At 38.6% G+C, this 16,198-nt stretch overlaps 1 protein-coding gene across 2 annotated transcripts; it reads left to right on the top strand.

The window, feature by feature from the left end:
• The first annotated feature begins 1,662 nt into the window (after positions 1-1,662).
• Positions 1,663-15,097, top strand: LOC122155657 (toll-like receptor 7). 2 transcript variants are annotated; one of them, XR_006167286.1, is made up of 3 exons: positions 1,978-2,183; positions 5,300-9,264; positions 14,960-15,097. XR_006167286.1 is itself a non-coding variant. In XM_042809711.1 (2 exons), the coding sequence occupies exon 2, from the start codon at positions 5,315-5,317 to the stop codon at positions 8,438-8,440; it is 3,126 nt and encodes a 1,041-aa protein (XP_042665645.1). In that variant the 5' UTR covers positions 1,663-1,721; positions 5,300-5,314; the 3' UTR covers positions 8,441-8,637. The 2 variants fall into 2 exon arrangements, 1 of the variants encoding a protein (XP_042665645.1); XM_042809711.1 differs by lacking the exons at positions 1,978-2,183; positions 14,960-15,097 and adding an exon at positions 1,663-1,721 and having other exon boundaries at positions 5,300-8,637.
• The last annotated feature ends 1,101 nt before the right edge of the window (positions 15,098-16,198 follow it).

Genomic DNA, 16,198 nt, shown 5'->3' with positions numbered 1-16,198 from the left:
ATGTTTGTGTGCTCCTTAAGGTTTCTGCAAATGATTTCATTATCATTTCCTCAATTCTGCTATCCATTTTTCTCTGTGGTTTTCTTTGTACATCTGTCTGCAGTAGTTTAAGGAGTCAGCTTACATATTGTAAAAGTTGAGCAATTTCTGTGATAATTTCCGTGGTAAATTAGGCAATGCTACACTGAAAGGGGTATTCACCATGAATACTTGGGGTGCTATCATAATGATTGGTGTGAGGGTTATCTCTTTAGAGAAAAGACATTACTGTAAAACTTTACGACTTGAACTATGCTACCCAGCTTTAAAGCAAATGCAGTGGCATCCTGATTTTGTAAATAAGCTACAGCAATATTCTGTAAGTTTTGATTTAGAAGAAAAAAGCACGTAGCAGTTCTACATTCATCAGTCTGATTTCAAGCTCAATGAAAGGCAAATGAGAATGAAGGATGTTAAGTCTCTTGCTTTGTTTAAGTTGCATTCTCTGTTCACAGAGGTGGCAGAATACATGCGTTGTGACGGATGAGTCCTTTCCAAACAGGTGATGTGGTAGTAGGGACTTTGCTGCTTTCAGTTACTTTGTGTTTCACAGTAGGCCAAAGAGATTTTGCACAAAGTCTGAGGGAAACCTGTGCTTTAAAACTCAGCAAGTTAGTGACTCCCTCTGCCTCTAGAAAACAAATTACAGCTCTGAATTTTGTGAATCCCGAGCTCCCCCTTGCTTATGTCACCCATAGGAAAATATGACTCTGTTTTGCTGCCCGTATTTCTTATCTTGAAAAAAAAAAAAAAAGAAAAAATAGCAACATTCTCACTTTGCGATTCAGTTAGTGTGCAGCTAAAATTGCAGTTTCACTCTGTGCGGAATTGAAACTCTCATGCTCTTGGCTGAGTGACAGGCAGTTCCTAACATGAGAAAAATTAAATCAGTCTTAGTCCAAAAGAGACACCAGTGAGACGGTACAGCTATCAAAGTTATCAAAGTTTGAAGCTGCAGACTGCTGGCGAGGTTTTCAAAGGCCCTGAGTAGCCATAGACAGTCGTTGGGTTAGGTGGCCGCACATTGTGCCTTAGAAAACTGACATGCAGCTCATGTTAGTGGGCATAAAGCACCTCATGCTTAAAGTCTGTTCCAGTGTAATGCTCCAGAGACGTGTCAAGGTTCTTGAAAAAGTCAACGGTTGCAGTCCAGCCTATGCCCTGCCATTCTCCTACATACGATGACACAATTAGTTAAGCACATTTGTTTTACAACAAGGTGAAGAGCTAAAGGTAAGTTAAAGCTCACTTTTTGCTCTGGTTTTCTGTTTTGTTCTGGTTCCCTTTCCGCAAGTCTCATTCACTTAGTAGACATTCTTACACTAAGGATTCATCTTAAGAGACTTAGCTGATTGCAGGTCTCAGTTAAAGGCCTGTTCTTACAGCTGTTAGCAGCAGAAATGAACCTCCAATAATAATAAAAAATGATTGAACTTCCAAATCTAAAATACTGTTTATATCAGGCTCACTTGTGGTCATAGAACTTGCACTTAAAAAAGAAGGAACTCAAGCTACTGCAAATTTATATTGCCCGAAGTGAATGCTGCCCTTGCGTAACACATCCCTCCTGTCTGATTAACCTCACTTTCTCATTCCAAGTATTTGACAATTGCACTCCTTTGGGTGTTCCCCGTGGCATCTTGGAGTCTTTATAGTTCCTTGAGGTCTAACAGTGTGGACAGGTAAGCAACGGAATTTAAAATGAGAAGCATGATCAAAAGCAACAGAGAAAGTTTCAGCATGAGATGAAAACTAAACAGCAACAAAAAAACCCCGTTGTCGCAACAGCACGTGGGTTTGTGAGCAATGCGGGAATCTGTTTAAAATGGAAAAAATAGGAGTGCCCAGTTATTTTTATGAGGAGCGGAGGAGTAACGGAGGTAGTGCTGTTTTAATTTTAAAGCCAGATATTTGAGGAAGTGGATTGCAGCAGTTGTTTCATGTTTAATTATTTCTCAAGCTGCCGTTCAGCTGAAGAGAAGAACAATAAAGCAGTGGTTGCTGCTGTTGTCTTGAGTGAGTTATGCCACTCCTCTCTACGGGATCTGAACCAGTGAAGACCTTTTTTATGCTGTTTTTTCCTGCACTGATTTACAGTTTCTTCTCATGACAAATCTTTCAGAAGTGGCAGCACACAGAAAATGGTAGGTGAAAGTTTCATTTTAAAGTTGTTAGTGCTCTTGGGCTGGAACTGCTGGGAAAGGTTTTCAAGAGTATATTCTCAAATTCTGCTTTTAGATGTCCAAATTCACTGTTGTGGCTGTAAGTTGCAATTTTAATAATGATAGGAAATGAGAATTTTACACTAATATACTAGGGGAAGAGTATAGTAAAGTGTTTTCTACTAGCTGTAATTCCTGCGTTGCTCATTGCTCTCTGGCCTTTCACTCTTTCACCTTTAAAAATGCATAAGGAATACTTACAGTCCTGCTGTTTCTGAATATTTGAAGAACGCCACAAATCAGATGGAATTCAGTTTTGGATTTGTACATATCCTCAGTTAATATTGGAATAGAAGTATTTCTGAACTTATGAACAAAAACATAGATCACAGAGAAAAGGACAACTCACATGCGTATCTTAGGTGTACTTTTAAACTACGTTTCTGAGTACAAAAACTTTGTATAAGTTAGCATTGTCTAATGTTGGGAACCAGCATTAGTAGCAGAGTGGACTCTGACAGGCAGAGGTTCCTTCCAACCCCTATTCTGTGATTGCTTTTTTCTTTTAATTTCATCTGTCTTCTTTATTTTTCTCTAGTACAGTACTGGGCACAAGGCGTGTTGCATGTGGACAGTTACACAGCACCAGACTGCAACAATTTGCATGCAAAATAACATTAACATTAAAGGGACATGGAGATGCAAGTTTTGCAGAGAAATGAAACTCAAAGAGAGTAAAAGCTAGGCTTGCTCTGCAAAAATGCCTGGATTCCTAAAAGTTCTGCAGCAGGTCTGCATTCAAAATCTGAGCATTTTACGAGTCTCTGTAGGCAATTTTTTGACACCAGAAGGAACCTTCAAAGATGTTCCTGAAGACTTTGATGTCCCAAATTCATTGTACCTGCCTTCAGGCCTCTAGTAGTACAGTGCCTCTATACCCAGGCAACTCCCTCCACGCTGTGAAGGCTGAGCAGCTCTGCAGAGGGGCCCCACTCCTAGATACCAGTGCACTCCAGGCTGATGGCACAGCATTGAGAAATACAAATAAGTGCCTAGAATTTAGTCCCCAAGTGTAGGATCTGAGTACAAATGCACAGAGAAAGTTGGTGATGATCTAGGCAGTAATGTCATGTTGTCCAAGTCCTAATTTAGAGCTTGGATGGAGGGGTTTAACTTGACTTAGCAAACTTAACTTGACCTTGATTCCGACTAACTTTTCCTCAACAGCAGCAAACCTGTGGTTTGCAGCAGGTTTTCCTTTTTTATTTTAAAATAGCCACTCAACTCAGATTCCAGTGGTTGGCAAGGCCATCCTTTTTCCCAGGCTTGCTGCATGGCATGGATTTAGTTGAATAGCACCAGTAAATAAAATTAAATGCACTGTTACTTAGCATTTTTGCTCGTCTAGTAAAATGTCATTACGTAAATAATTCAGTGTGTTTCCTTGTAAAGAAATAAGGCAGAATTTTTACAATAACGTACCCAAATGTTGTCTCTTTTCATTGAAAGACAGACCCTCAGTTTTCTATGTGATTAATTTTAATGGTAGTGTCCCTCCTTTTCCCTCCCACCTTCTTGTCTACATTAATTCAGAAATAAAGAAGTCTTCAAAAAAATTTTTGGATAGTCAAAGGAAACAAATGTATTTTATCTTCTCCATATTAGCTCCTATCTTGCTCTGATTATTCTTATTCATCATTTTCATTCAAGTGCTTGTCTATGTTAGAAAATTAGAAAAGTTAAATTCCTCTAAAGTTAACTTGTTAGACTGTACTGAAGACACTGGTGAATGATCTGATCCATGTCTTCAGTCTGGGTGAGTTTCCAAAGTAAACTAGTATATACCAAATGAAGATTATTTTGATACAACTAATGATTCACAAGAACTGAAGATAATTAGATATGACTCATTGCCTTGGAATTCAAGGGCAGCTTTTTCCTTGAGTAATTGTAAAAATGTTGGGTAATGGCTACCAATCTGGATATTTAACCAAATTTCCATTTTCTGTGAACTCACTGAAGAGAAGAAGATTCTGTAGCTCTTCCTCAGAAAAGGAAAAGAGATCATAGTGGAGGAAAGGCTTCTAGTACTAGGAATACTATATGATTTTCAAGTGCAAAAATAGAGAGCTCAGGATCTGCCCTAGACTTTTGCATTTTTCCATCCATACTGAGGCCTTGTATTCAAAAGCTCACTGAATGAATCCCTGTAGTGATTCTATGTAGTTGTTGAATCTAGAGAGCAGAAATGCAGTGCTGTGAGAGATTTGATCTAGCTTCACTTCCATTTGCTGCCTCGCTAGTCAGTAGAGCTCTCCTCCAGATACATAGATGAACAGGAGATTTAGTGTTGTTATCTGAAATAACAAAGAAACACTTCTGAAAGGATACTGAAAGGATACACTATTGTACGTAAACAGAGCATAAAACAGGAAGTCCCAGTTAATCTGTCATATACAAAACATGTTCAGGGGAACTCTCAGTAGTGTTTTCCCATACTGTCTATGCAGTGAGCAGGTCCTTGTATGTATTGAATTACTACAACACTTTTAAGAGACATACTCAATTTTAAACACCTTTTATTTTTCTATTTAGACCTACAGTTAACATAAAGCCCCCTGGACCCTCTCTCCTTATTGGACAGTGAAAATGTAAGCTGCTATTAAAGGATATTGAAGTACATCCATATTCCTTCTGAAAATTTACTTTGCTCGTTTATGTATATTATACAGCTGCATTCTGAGGGGTATCTAACATTGCTTACCCTTAAATAAAGAGAATTCACATAAACAGACTTAAGTACATACCTTGTCGTTTTTTTTTTTTTAGCAGATTCCTTAATTTCTTTATGATTCACTATTTGGAGAGTGATATTTGTCTTATCAGTGCAATATTTAATTATAATAACGAAAAAAAACTTCTGAGGAAATGTCAATACACGCCTTCCCCCAGATTTAGAATCCTTCCTAGACATCCATTTCTGGCCAGCATGAGACAAGATCCTAGGTTATCCCTGTGTTTGGTTTGCCCCAGTACATGTCCTATGACATTTGTTGCCATTGCATTTGATTGATACCTCCCTACTTCCTTATTTTTAGGTACGTCATGCAAAGATGTCAAATGCGCTGCTGACTGTCTTGCTCTTCTTATTTCCAATGCGGCTATCAGGACATTGGTTTCCCAAAACTTTACCCTGTGATGTGGAAGCCTTTGAAGGTACTGTGAGAGTAGACTGCAGCGATCGTCACCTCACGGAAGTCCCCAGAGGGATCCCTGGAAACGCTACTAACCTGACCCTGACTATTAACCGTATCCCCCATATCTCTCCAGCATCCTTTATTCAGCTTGAAAACCTTGTGGAGATTGACTTCAGATGCAACTGCGTGCCTCCCAGACTGGGGCCCAAAGACAGTGTGTGCACCACACCACCATCAATTGAGAATGGCAGTTTTGCCGCTCTGACAAGACTGAAGTCATTGTATTTGGATGCAAACCAACTGTCAGAAATACCCCAGGGTCTTCCTGCTAGTCTACGACTGCTGAGTCTGGAAGCAAACAAAATTTTTTCTATTAAAAAAAACACTTTTTCAGGGCTAAGAAATATAGAATTACTGTATCTGGGACAGAATTGTTACTACCGTAATCCGTGCAATGTTTCTTTTGAAATTGAAGAAACAGCCTTTCTGAATCTGAAAAATTTGACAGTACTCTCCCTGAAGTCTAACAACTTAACTTTTATTCCACCCAACTTGTCTTCAACTTTAAAAGAATTGTATATTTACAATAACAGAATTCAAGAGGTTCAGGAACATGATTTAAGTACCCTTCACAACCTAGAAATTCTTGATCTCAGTGGCAATTGCCCACGTTGCTATAATGCCCCATATCCTTGTACTCCCTGCCCTAATATCTCAATTAAGATTCATTCAAAGGCTTTTTATTCCTTGAAAAAATTAAGAATTTTGAGGCTTCACAGTAACTCTCTTCGGAGTATACCAAGCAGCTGGTTTAAAAACATCAAGAATCTCAAAGATCTTGACCTCTCCCAAAACTTCCTCATAAAGGAGATTGGAGACGCTCAGTTTTTGAAGCTTATCCCCAGTCTTGTAGAGCTGGATCTGTCCTTTAATTTTGAATTGCAGATGTATTCTCCATCCTTGAATCTGTCTAAGACATTTTCCTCCCTCTCTAACCTGGAAACCCTAAGAATCAAGGGTTATGTCTTTAAAGAACTGAGAGAAGGAAATCTAGACCCATTACTCGGTCTTAGAAATCTGACAGTGTTGGATCTTGGGACTAATTTTATTAAAATTGCTGACCTAAGAGTGTTCAAGAAATTCCAAGCTCTCAAAATCATAGATCTCTCAGTGAATAAAATTTCTCCTTCTTCAGGTGAAAATAACTTCTATGGATTTTGCTCTGATCCCAGGATTACAGTAGAGCAATACAGCAGGCAAGTTTTACAAGAGATGCATTACTTTAGGTATGATGAGTATGGTCGAAGTTGCAAGTCCAAAGACAAAGAGGCTGATTCCTACCAACCTTCGGTCAATGAAGATTGCATGAATTATGGAAAAACTCTAGATTTAAGCAGAAACAACATATTTTTTGTTAACTCTGTAGACTTCCAGGATCTTAGTTTCCTCAAATGCCTCAACTTGTCAGGTAATGCCATAAGTCAAACTTTAAATGGAAGCGAATTCTGCTACCTGTCTGGATTGAAATATCTGGATTTTTCTAACAACAGGATTGATTTGCTATACTCAACTGCTTTCAAAGAGCTGAAATTTTTAGAAATTCTAGATCTGAGCAATAACAAACATTACTTTCTGGCAGAAGGTGTTAGTCATGTGCTTAGTTTTATGAAAAACTTGGCCTATCTGAAGAAGCTGATGATGAATGAGAATGAGATTTCTACCTCTATTAGCATGGGGATGGAAAGTCAATCTCTTAAAACTTTAGAATTTCGGGGAAATCGTTTAGATATTTTTTGGGCAGATGGAAAGACTGAATATCTGTCATTCTTCAAGAATCTGACCAAACTGGAACAACTGGATATTTCCTCTAACATGCTCAGCTTTTTACCTCCTGATGTTTTTTCAGCTATGCCTCCAGAACTCAAGATACTGAACTTAACCAGTAACAGGTTGAAGACATTCAATTGGGGAAAACTCTACTTATTGACCAGGCTAATAACTCTGGACCTCAGCAATAACCTTCTGACTACTGTTCCCCGAAAGCTGTCCAATTGCACTTCAACTCTTCAAGAACTGATACTCCGAAACAATCGTATTACACGGATAACCAAATATTTTCTCAGAGGTGCCATTACGTTGTCATACTTGGACCTCAGCTCAAACAAGATCCAAATAATTAAGAAATCTAGCTTCCCTGAAAATATCATAAACAACCTGAGGATGCTGCTTTTGCACAACAATCCTTTCAAGTGCAACTGTGATGCAGTGTGGTTTGTTGGGTGGATCAATCAGACTGACGTGACAATTCCTCTTCTGGCCACAGATGTGACCTGTGCTGGCCCAGGGGCACACAAAGGAAGGAGCTTGGTTTTCCTGGATCTGAATACCTGTGAGCTGGACACATCCTATTTGATCATGTATGCTTTATCAACTTCAGCTGTCCTAAGTTTAATAACGTTTGCAGTTATGAGTCACCTCTATTTCTGGGATGTGTGGTATAGCTATCATTACTGCACTGCCAAGTTGAAAGGCTATAGACGTTTACCTTTACCAGATGCCTGCTATGATGCTTTTATTGCCTATGACAATACTGATCTGGCTGTGAATGAATGGGTGATGACAGAATTGGTTGAAAAGCTGGAAGATCAAAAAGCCAGACAGTTCAATTTATGCTTGGAAGAAAGAGACTGGCTTCCAGGACAGCCAGTCTTTGACAACCTTTCCCAGAGTATTCAACTGAGCAAAAAGACCATATTTGTGCTGACCAACAAGTATATTAAAAGTGGCACTTTCAAGACAACATTTTACATGGCCCACCAACGACTTCTAGATGAAAAAATTGATGTGATTATCTTGATATTTCTTGAGAAAGTATTACAGAAGTCCCGATATGTTCGGCTGAGGAAGAGGCTGTGCAGAAGTTCTGTTCTGGAATGGCCAACTAACCCTCGATCTCAGCCTTACTTCTGGCAGTGTCTGAAAAATGCCATAGCTGTGAACAACACCCTGGCTTACAACAAACTTCTCCAGGAGACTGTTTAGCTTTACTGCTCCCTGTAAAATACTGTTACTGTGTGTGGTGAGGAAAAGATACTGAACTTGCTATAGAGAAAATGTGAAAGTGGAGAGGATAAATGTAATTGTGATATGATTCTCAAAAATGAAATGCACAATCTGTTCCAAAGATACTAATTCAATTGTTTCGCTATGACAACATTAAATATAAACTGTTGCCAGCACAGATGCTTAGCTGATGCACACCTCATTTAACATTTGCAGCAAGAGAAGATGCAACAGAGTCACCACTCCCTGTTTCAGTTCATTGGAGAACATCTGACATCACCTGGCTGGGTCAAGTGTGAGTGAGACAATTGATCAGCTCAATCTAGTTCCCAAGATGCTATGAGGAGTTCAGTCATGCTTGAGATTGCTGCTGTTTGGATCACTGTTGGAGTAAATGTAATTTTAATAGAAAAATATTGTTAATGCATTTGTGTGTATTTGTGAAAATGGGAAAAAACACAAAATGTTGATTTCAGAAAATACTTTAGGTGAATTTCATGTTTAGGAGTTGGGGAAATGTATGCATGATTAACTCTGCAACTCAGGCTTCCATCTGCTGAGCCTACCAGTTCTGCTTGACGGGGCAACAGCGCTAGCCACTGGGGAGATGATATGCTGGTGGAACTTATGGCAGAAGCTTGGATGAGGTATGGGAGATCTCCCATTTCCCACTGCTGCATTGTCACAAAGGTTGTAAATCAGAAAAGATTTTGAAGAACTTGCATGTACCAAAATGGGAAAGTGTGAGAGAAGAGAAACAAGTCAGAAGAGCTTGCAAGCTGTGGATCAGGAGGAATTACAACGTAAAGGGAGTCTTTGCATGGAGCTGGCACATGGGAGTGAAAAAGAAAGGCAGGACAGCAAGCAGATAGACTGAGAGGGAAGGAAAAAAAAAAAAAGAAAGAAAGAAAACAGAGAAAAGGAGAGAAGAGAAAGAAAGAAAGAAGGAAAGAAAGGTAGGAAAAAAAGAAGTTGAGAGAGATGGAAAGAGTAGCAAAAAACAATGGCTACATGGGACCATGCTTAAATGACTGATTTGTTTGCCTCTGGCTGCCCAGACTTTCTCCAGAACAAAACACAGTCAAAGTACAAAACATGTAAGACCAAGTTGCAAAAGAATAGCACCCACCTGATTGTTTCTTTAGACATATTGTTGTTGCTCCAGAGCATCTTCAAACTTCCTTTACCTCCTTGTTCTCCCGGCAGGTCTATTTCTCACAGCAGCTGTTGAAAGTGTGAACTGGGAATGGGTTTGACTTTAGACGTATCCTAAAGAGGAAAAGAAACACTGTTCAGGAAAATAAATATTTGAGCCTGCTCCCTGCTTTAGTTCATAGAGCATCCTATACAAGCACATGAAAGTAATTCAGCTGGAGATTTTTCAATGACAGTTTAAACTTATGTGTGTTTCCTTGCACTTCTGTCTACAATACACTTTGGACAGCTTCTGTCATCTCTCTCAAAGCCTTACTGCTGCTTAGAACCTACTTGGCTGCCTCCTGCACTTATTCACCTACATTTCTGCCCAGTCCTTTCCTTGAACAACTCCTTTTTGATTTAGTTCTAGGCAACCAGGCGCACAAGAACACAAACACACACAAAAAAAGCAAAACAAAAAACCACACTTCACATAATGTTACAGAAAATAAGAGGGTTATTTTTCCCCCAGTTTGTCACACCAGTTTTATTGATGAATATCTGAAGCATGAGAAAGAGGACGGCGTAGTTAACAGAGTGGGTGCTTTATGGTTATATTTTAAGTAATACCTTGTAAGGATTGTGTTAGTAAGCCTAAACAATCTGTGTCTGCAAATAGAATAACATGAGATCTAATGCAACTCTCTTCATAAGGGAATGCTAAATTAAGAACTTCTGTCCTTCAGTTACTGCTATGCTGTGTCTCCCTTTCTCCCCAAAGCACTTCTGTCCAGAGCAGTTTTCTCTTTTTCAGCCTGAGTGGATAGTGCCAGGGCATAAAATCGCTTGGCATACCTGAGGTTGAGAGAAGTATTTTCTACTCTTGTACTGATAACTGACCAAAGGATGGGTATGCAATGAGTGGCAATGGGTATATATACAAAATTCTGATCTTGTGGTGTGGCAAGGGACTTATTCATGCTGTAGTGCAAGAGCACAGAGAGGCCAATAATGCAGCATGAACCCTTTTGGGAGTATCAGAGAGAGATGTTGAACTGTGCTGTGATCTGAAGTGGAAATCAAGCTATCTACTGACATGGCACTTCTCAGTGTTAGGGCTAGTGCTCTCAGACAGAGCCTTCATTACAGAGAATAGATCCCACTGCCACTTTCATGTGGCAAAGCACTTTGCAATACCTGTGCTTTTCCCCTGCAAATAAACACGTAGTCAGGGGAATAAGGAGAGAATGAGAAAGACTGAAACACCAATTTCTATCTCTCTTTCTATCTTAATCTAAAATAATAATTTCTGTGTCCCTCATTCTATTTCTGTGTTCTGTGGCACTTTGGAGAGGATGTATTATGGCTTATTATTATGGCGCCAGGATAAGTTTAGGTTGGATATCAGGAAAAACTTCTTTACAGAAAGGGTTGTTAAGCACAGGAATAGGCTCCCCAGGGAGATGGTTGAGTCACCATCCCTGGATGTGTTTAAAAACCATTTGGATGTGGTGCTCAGGGACATGATTTAGTGGAGGGTTGTTACAACTAGGGTCATATGGTTAGGTCGTGGTTAGACTTGATGGGTCTTTAAAGTCTTTTCCAACCTGAGTGATTCTATGTTTCTATGATTCTAATTAGCTGAAACAGGCCTACATCCTTCTCTTAAAATGCTTCAGGATATATTCAGAGGAGGCCACCTATTGTCCAGGACTTTGCATATTTTTCAGGCTAAAGATTATTCCTGTAGTCAGAGGACAGCTGAATTTGTTCTGATATTTCTTTGTTTTATTGTTGTTTGATTGATTGATTGTTTTTGAAGTCATTTCATGAATGGCAGCTAGCAACTTTTCAGTGAGTGTAGGCACAATCTAAGTCTCTAATTGGAAAAATAATTGAATTTAGTATTAGCTAGGATTTTAGTGAATGCATTTATTAAATAAGCATGCCCTTCATCCCTTCTGGAATCTTTTATTATAAGGGGGCACCAAGAAATGGAAGTTTTTTGGCAGATTCAAACTACTCATTTTTGACTTTGGGTATTGCTTGAGTGGTTAGTGTAAGAGTGTCTGAACTTATACAGCACTTTAGAGTGAGAGGTTTTCTATTCCAGTTTCACATGGTTTTATAGTGGTATATCTTGTGAACTGGTGTGAAGTCAATGAGGAAGAAGAGCATAAGGATACTTGGCTAACCTAAAGGTGGACGTCTACAGCTGCATTAACATATCTAAAGTTCATTCTCCTTTCAGAGGTGAGATAGAGGCATTTGACAAATATCACTTATCCTAACTCAGAGGATTAAGGTGAGTCAAAGTAATTCCACACCAAAAGTAGGATTTCTCCCCATTAGCCATGAGGTGTTCCTAAGGTGACTATGTCAGATGTAAGCCACTACGCTGCAGGTGCCTTCAGTTACATGAGTCATCATCTTGCTCCAGATTTACATATGCAGCCAGTGCCAAGCTGGTCCTCAATATCACGTGGACAGAAAAATATCAGAAATACTATAAACAGCAAATGTGTTAACCAAAACTGTTCTTTGTCAGTCTTCTGTTTCATTAGCAAGATTATACTAGATAATGACTACACTTGGTATTTAGACTACATGGCCTAAAACAACTACACATGGACTAGGGAGAAGCAGGAAGAAGAGAAGGGATGTTGGCAAATAGATCACGTTTTTACAATTCTTGTACGATCAGCAGAAAAATGCAGTATTTATAGATATGGTGATATTGTTATTGTGGCACAAGAAGAACAATGAAAACTAAATGAAATTCAGTAAAAACTGGCTACGCATGTAGCACTGAGAAAGTGGTGATGAACTGGTTTAAATCCAGCTGGTGACTGGTAGTGAGTGTTGTTCCTCAGAGGTTGATATTGGGACCCATTCTGTTTAAGATCTTTATTGATTATTTGGATGAGAGAATTGAGTGCAATCTCAGTAAAAAATGCAGACAACACCAAGTTGAGTAAAAGTATTGATCTGCCTGGGGTAGGAAGACCTTACAGAAGTATCTGGACAGACTAGATCAATGGGCGGAGCAAAGTGATTAAGTTTAACAAGGCCAAGCATCGGATCTTGCACCAGAACCCCAGGCAGTGCTACAGGCTTGGGGAAGGATGGCTGGAAAGCTGTGTGGAGGAAAAGAATCCAAGGACGTTGGTCAACACTCAGCTGAACCTGAGCCAGCAGCGTGCCCAGGTGGTCAAGAAGGCTAATGGCATCCTAACTTGTATCAGAAATAGTGCAGTCAGCAGGAGCTTGGAGATGATTGTCTTTCTGTTCCCAGCTCTGGTGAGGCTGCACCTCATGTACTGCATTCAGTGTTAGGCCCCTCATTACAAGAAAAATATTGAGGCCCTGTAGCGTATTCAGAGAAGGGGAACAAAGCTGTGAAGAGTCTGGAGCGCAAGTCTTATGGAGAGTGGCTGAGGGAACTGGGATTCTTCAGTCTGGAGAAGAGGAGGCTCAGGGGAGACCTTATTGCTGTTTACAAATACCAGAAAGAAGGTTGTAGCAAGATGGGTGTTGGCCTCTTCTGCCAGATAGCAGTGATAACACTAGAGGGAATAGCTGCAAGCTGTACCAGGCAAAATTCAGATTGGGTATTGTAAAGAATTTCTTTGAAACAATGGCAATGCATTGAAACAGGCTGCCCACAGAGGTGGTGGAATCACTGTCCCTGAAGATGTTCAAGGAAAGGGTAGAGGAAGTACTTAGGGATGTGGTTTAGTGGGCAATATCTGTGGTGAGTGGATGGTTGGACTAGATGATGTTAGAGGTCTTTTCCAACTATAATGATTCTGTGATTCTATTATAGTTTTATATGAATATGTACTTTGCTTCACATATGAGGAATTTAAAGTTGACTCTCTATGAGAATGATTTACATTGGAAAGGACCTCTGGAAGTCAAAACAGGTCTAATTTCCACATAGCATTATCTTACGTCCTTGTTGAGATGATATGAAGTTGGAGTACTTTGTAGGAAACATGATATCTTGCAAATGAACTTTAGAATCTTTAAAAGACCCTGTAAAGATCAGGAAACCTTGTTCTGTAGTAGATCTCACATTTGGGTAATGGGTATCAAAAACAGCAAAAATTTTTTGTCTTCTGAATACCGTTTGCCTCTTCTTCTCCTAAATGTTGATCTGAAGGTACCTAACTATGGAAATAAGCTCTCATTTACTCTGAACAAGATAATTAGGTCATTCAGGTTATAATTCTTCCCACTTGCCTCTGTTGTAACTCATCATCATCGATTGTGTGTGGAAGTTAGCCTCCTAATTTGGGAAGATAAATTGTCTGTCTAAATGCAAAGGACATACACATTCATCCATCGTTATCTCCACAGTATAAATGGGAAAATTAAGGTACAGAGAAGTCAAACCACTTCTACATTGTGCATTTGCTGCTGGTGAAACTGGAAAAGTGAATTTAGCCATCCAACCTGTAAAAGCAAACTGAATGTGTTGCTTGTTATTGAGCACATTCACTTGTACATGGAATTATTAGAAATATAGCTAAGCTGAGAATCAAATGTACTCACAGAGAGAAACTTATAATTTGGGTGTACAGATTATTGAGGTTGTGCTGAGGTAGATGAAAGTCCTGCTAAGTTACATAAAAATGTTTTTTGTTTTGTTTTGGTGAGAGAGTATTTTTGTTCAACATATGCAGCTGAAGATGTGATACTAGAATAACCAATGATATAAACCTGTGGCCTTATTGATTTGGTCTTTTCTTTCCTTCCTTTATTGTTACTGAGGCATACTGCTAACAGCAGAGTTTTGAGCAAAAGCAGACCTAGGTAACTGTGCTGTTTTAAAGGAAACATACACAAAATAAAAATCATCTTTGCCAGTGCAAACTCACTCAGGAATATTTAAGGAAATAATGTTTCAGGCTCTTCCTAGCAACGGTATGACAAAAGGATTAACAATGGATTTATATGATCATAGAAACTGAAGTAAGTTTGCACAACTGAAGTTTTTAGGTTTCCATTATTATTTTTTTTTCTGAACATTTTCTTTCTTTTTAAAAGCTATGTTCATTTTCACTACCTTAGCTACTGAGTTTATCTGTGCTGTACTCCACACAGTGATATCTGCAAACCTAACACAATTAATATTTTTTAAATGATTTCACAAGAATGAGAGGTTCCAGAAGTAGGTGTTGCTTAAAAACACATTCCCAGTTTTGTGTTTTTCCTCATCATGTTCAACTTTCAATCAAAGAGAGGCTTTCAGTCAATCAGGCTTTCTTTGAAATTGCTCTCTGTGTATGAAGTAAAAAATCCTGAAAGTTAAAGCAAGTGAATTTTTACCTTATATTCTTGTTTTCTTGTTCACAGATTATTCTCACTCATCACTTACTTAGAATATTTGAGATCCACAGGTCTATGTGGAAGAACTATATTCAGACAAGACTATACTTTTGAACGTTGCAGCTCAATGCTCCATCCCACTCATAATAAAATCTTATAACTTAATTCTCCAGTTATCTTGGAACATATTTTGAGGGCTGGTAGAAACACGGTCACTAAGCTGTGCTCATTTATTTATTCTGAACTCACGTTTGTGATGCAAAAGCAGCAACTTCCAAAAAAGGATTTTAGTAAGCCTTGCTCTATTGGACAAACAAGTTGCAAACACAAACTGAAGACATACTCCTTCCTAAACTGAAGTTTACTTCTTCTTCCTGTGGCTGAAATTCTGCGAACAAAATCCTGTTCTGAGGTGAAATCCAGGCCTTCCAAGATTCTTGACCTTCAAGCAAAGACATTAATCCGATAGCAGTTATGTAAGTATATGTACACATACATGTACATATACACGTATATTCAAAACACCTTCAGCTATAAAGAAAAAAATGTAATTTTTGATGTCATATTAAGTCAATTTCAACTATTTTGAATAATCCATCAACAAATTTCACAGAAAGAATGCGGTTTATGTATTTGTAGGAAAAATATCCAGTACACAAACCCCATAAATCATGCTAAATACATAAATAATTCTAAAGAAAGAAGAACCTAACAGTGCAAAACATACACATTTTCTCAAAGTAACATTCTATTGTCAGGAACAAAAATGAACTGATGGTCTAAGACTGGAACAGTTCTCAAATATTTTCTTGTATTAGTAATTTTACATGCAGTGAGTGACAGAAATACATAGAGAGAACAGAGGGCTTTTTTGTCATCTGTTTCTTACAGATATTTATACATTTATTTTTAATCACTAAGCTTCTTTTGCAACTGTATATTTCATTCAAATCTAATACAACTACTGCATTATCTACTATGGAAATATATTCATTACTTATCAGCATAACTTATCTATTGTTCACTGTGAGACTTCCTATATTACAGTATGTTATCCAAGATGAGTACACTCTAAAGACCTTAAATTGTATTTGGTTATGCCATCATTAATGCCTTCTCATCATTTTGAAAAAAAGAAATACAAACACTATTTCTCTTCTGTATTTCTCTAGTCTCATCTTTCAGACCCCCTTTTATCCCTTCATCTAGTAGACTGGAGAATGCCCTCCTTATAGACATTTTCCCCCATTTTTTATCCCTGAGTTA

This window comes from Centrocercus urophasianus, unplaced genomic scaffold, assembly GCF_019232065.1.
Source record: "Centrocercus urophasianus isolate 14NV4802_14NV808 unplaced genomic scaffold, USGS_Curo_1.0 seq_12, whole genome shotgun sequence".
Lineage (NCBI taxonomy): Eukaryota > Metazoa > Chordata > Aves > Galliformes > Phasianidae > Centrocercus > Centrocercus urophasianus.
The sequence above is the reverse complement of the archived record's forward strand: the minus strand, read 5'-3'. Positions and strand labels throughout refer to the sequence as shown.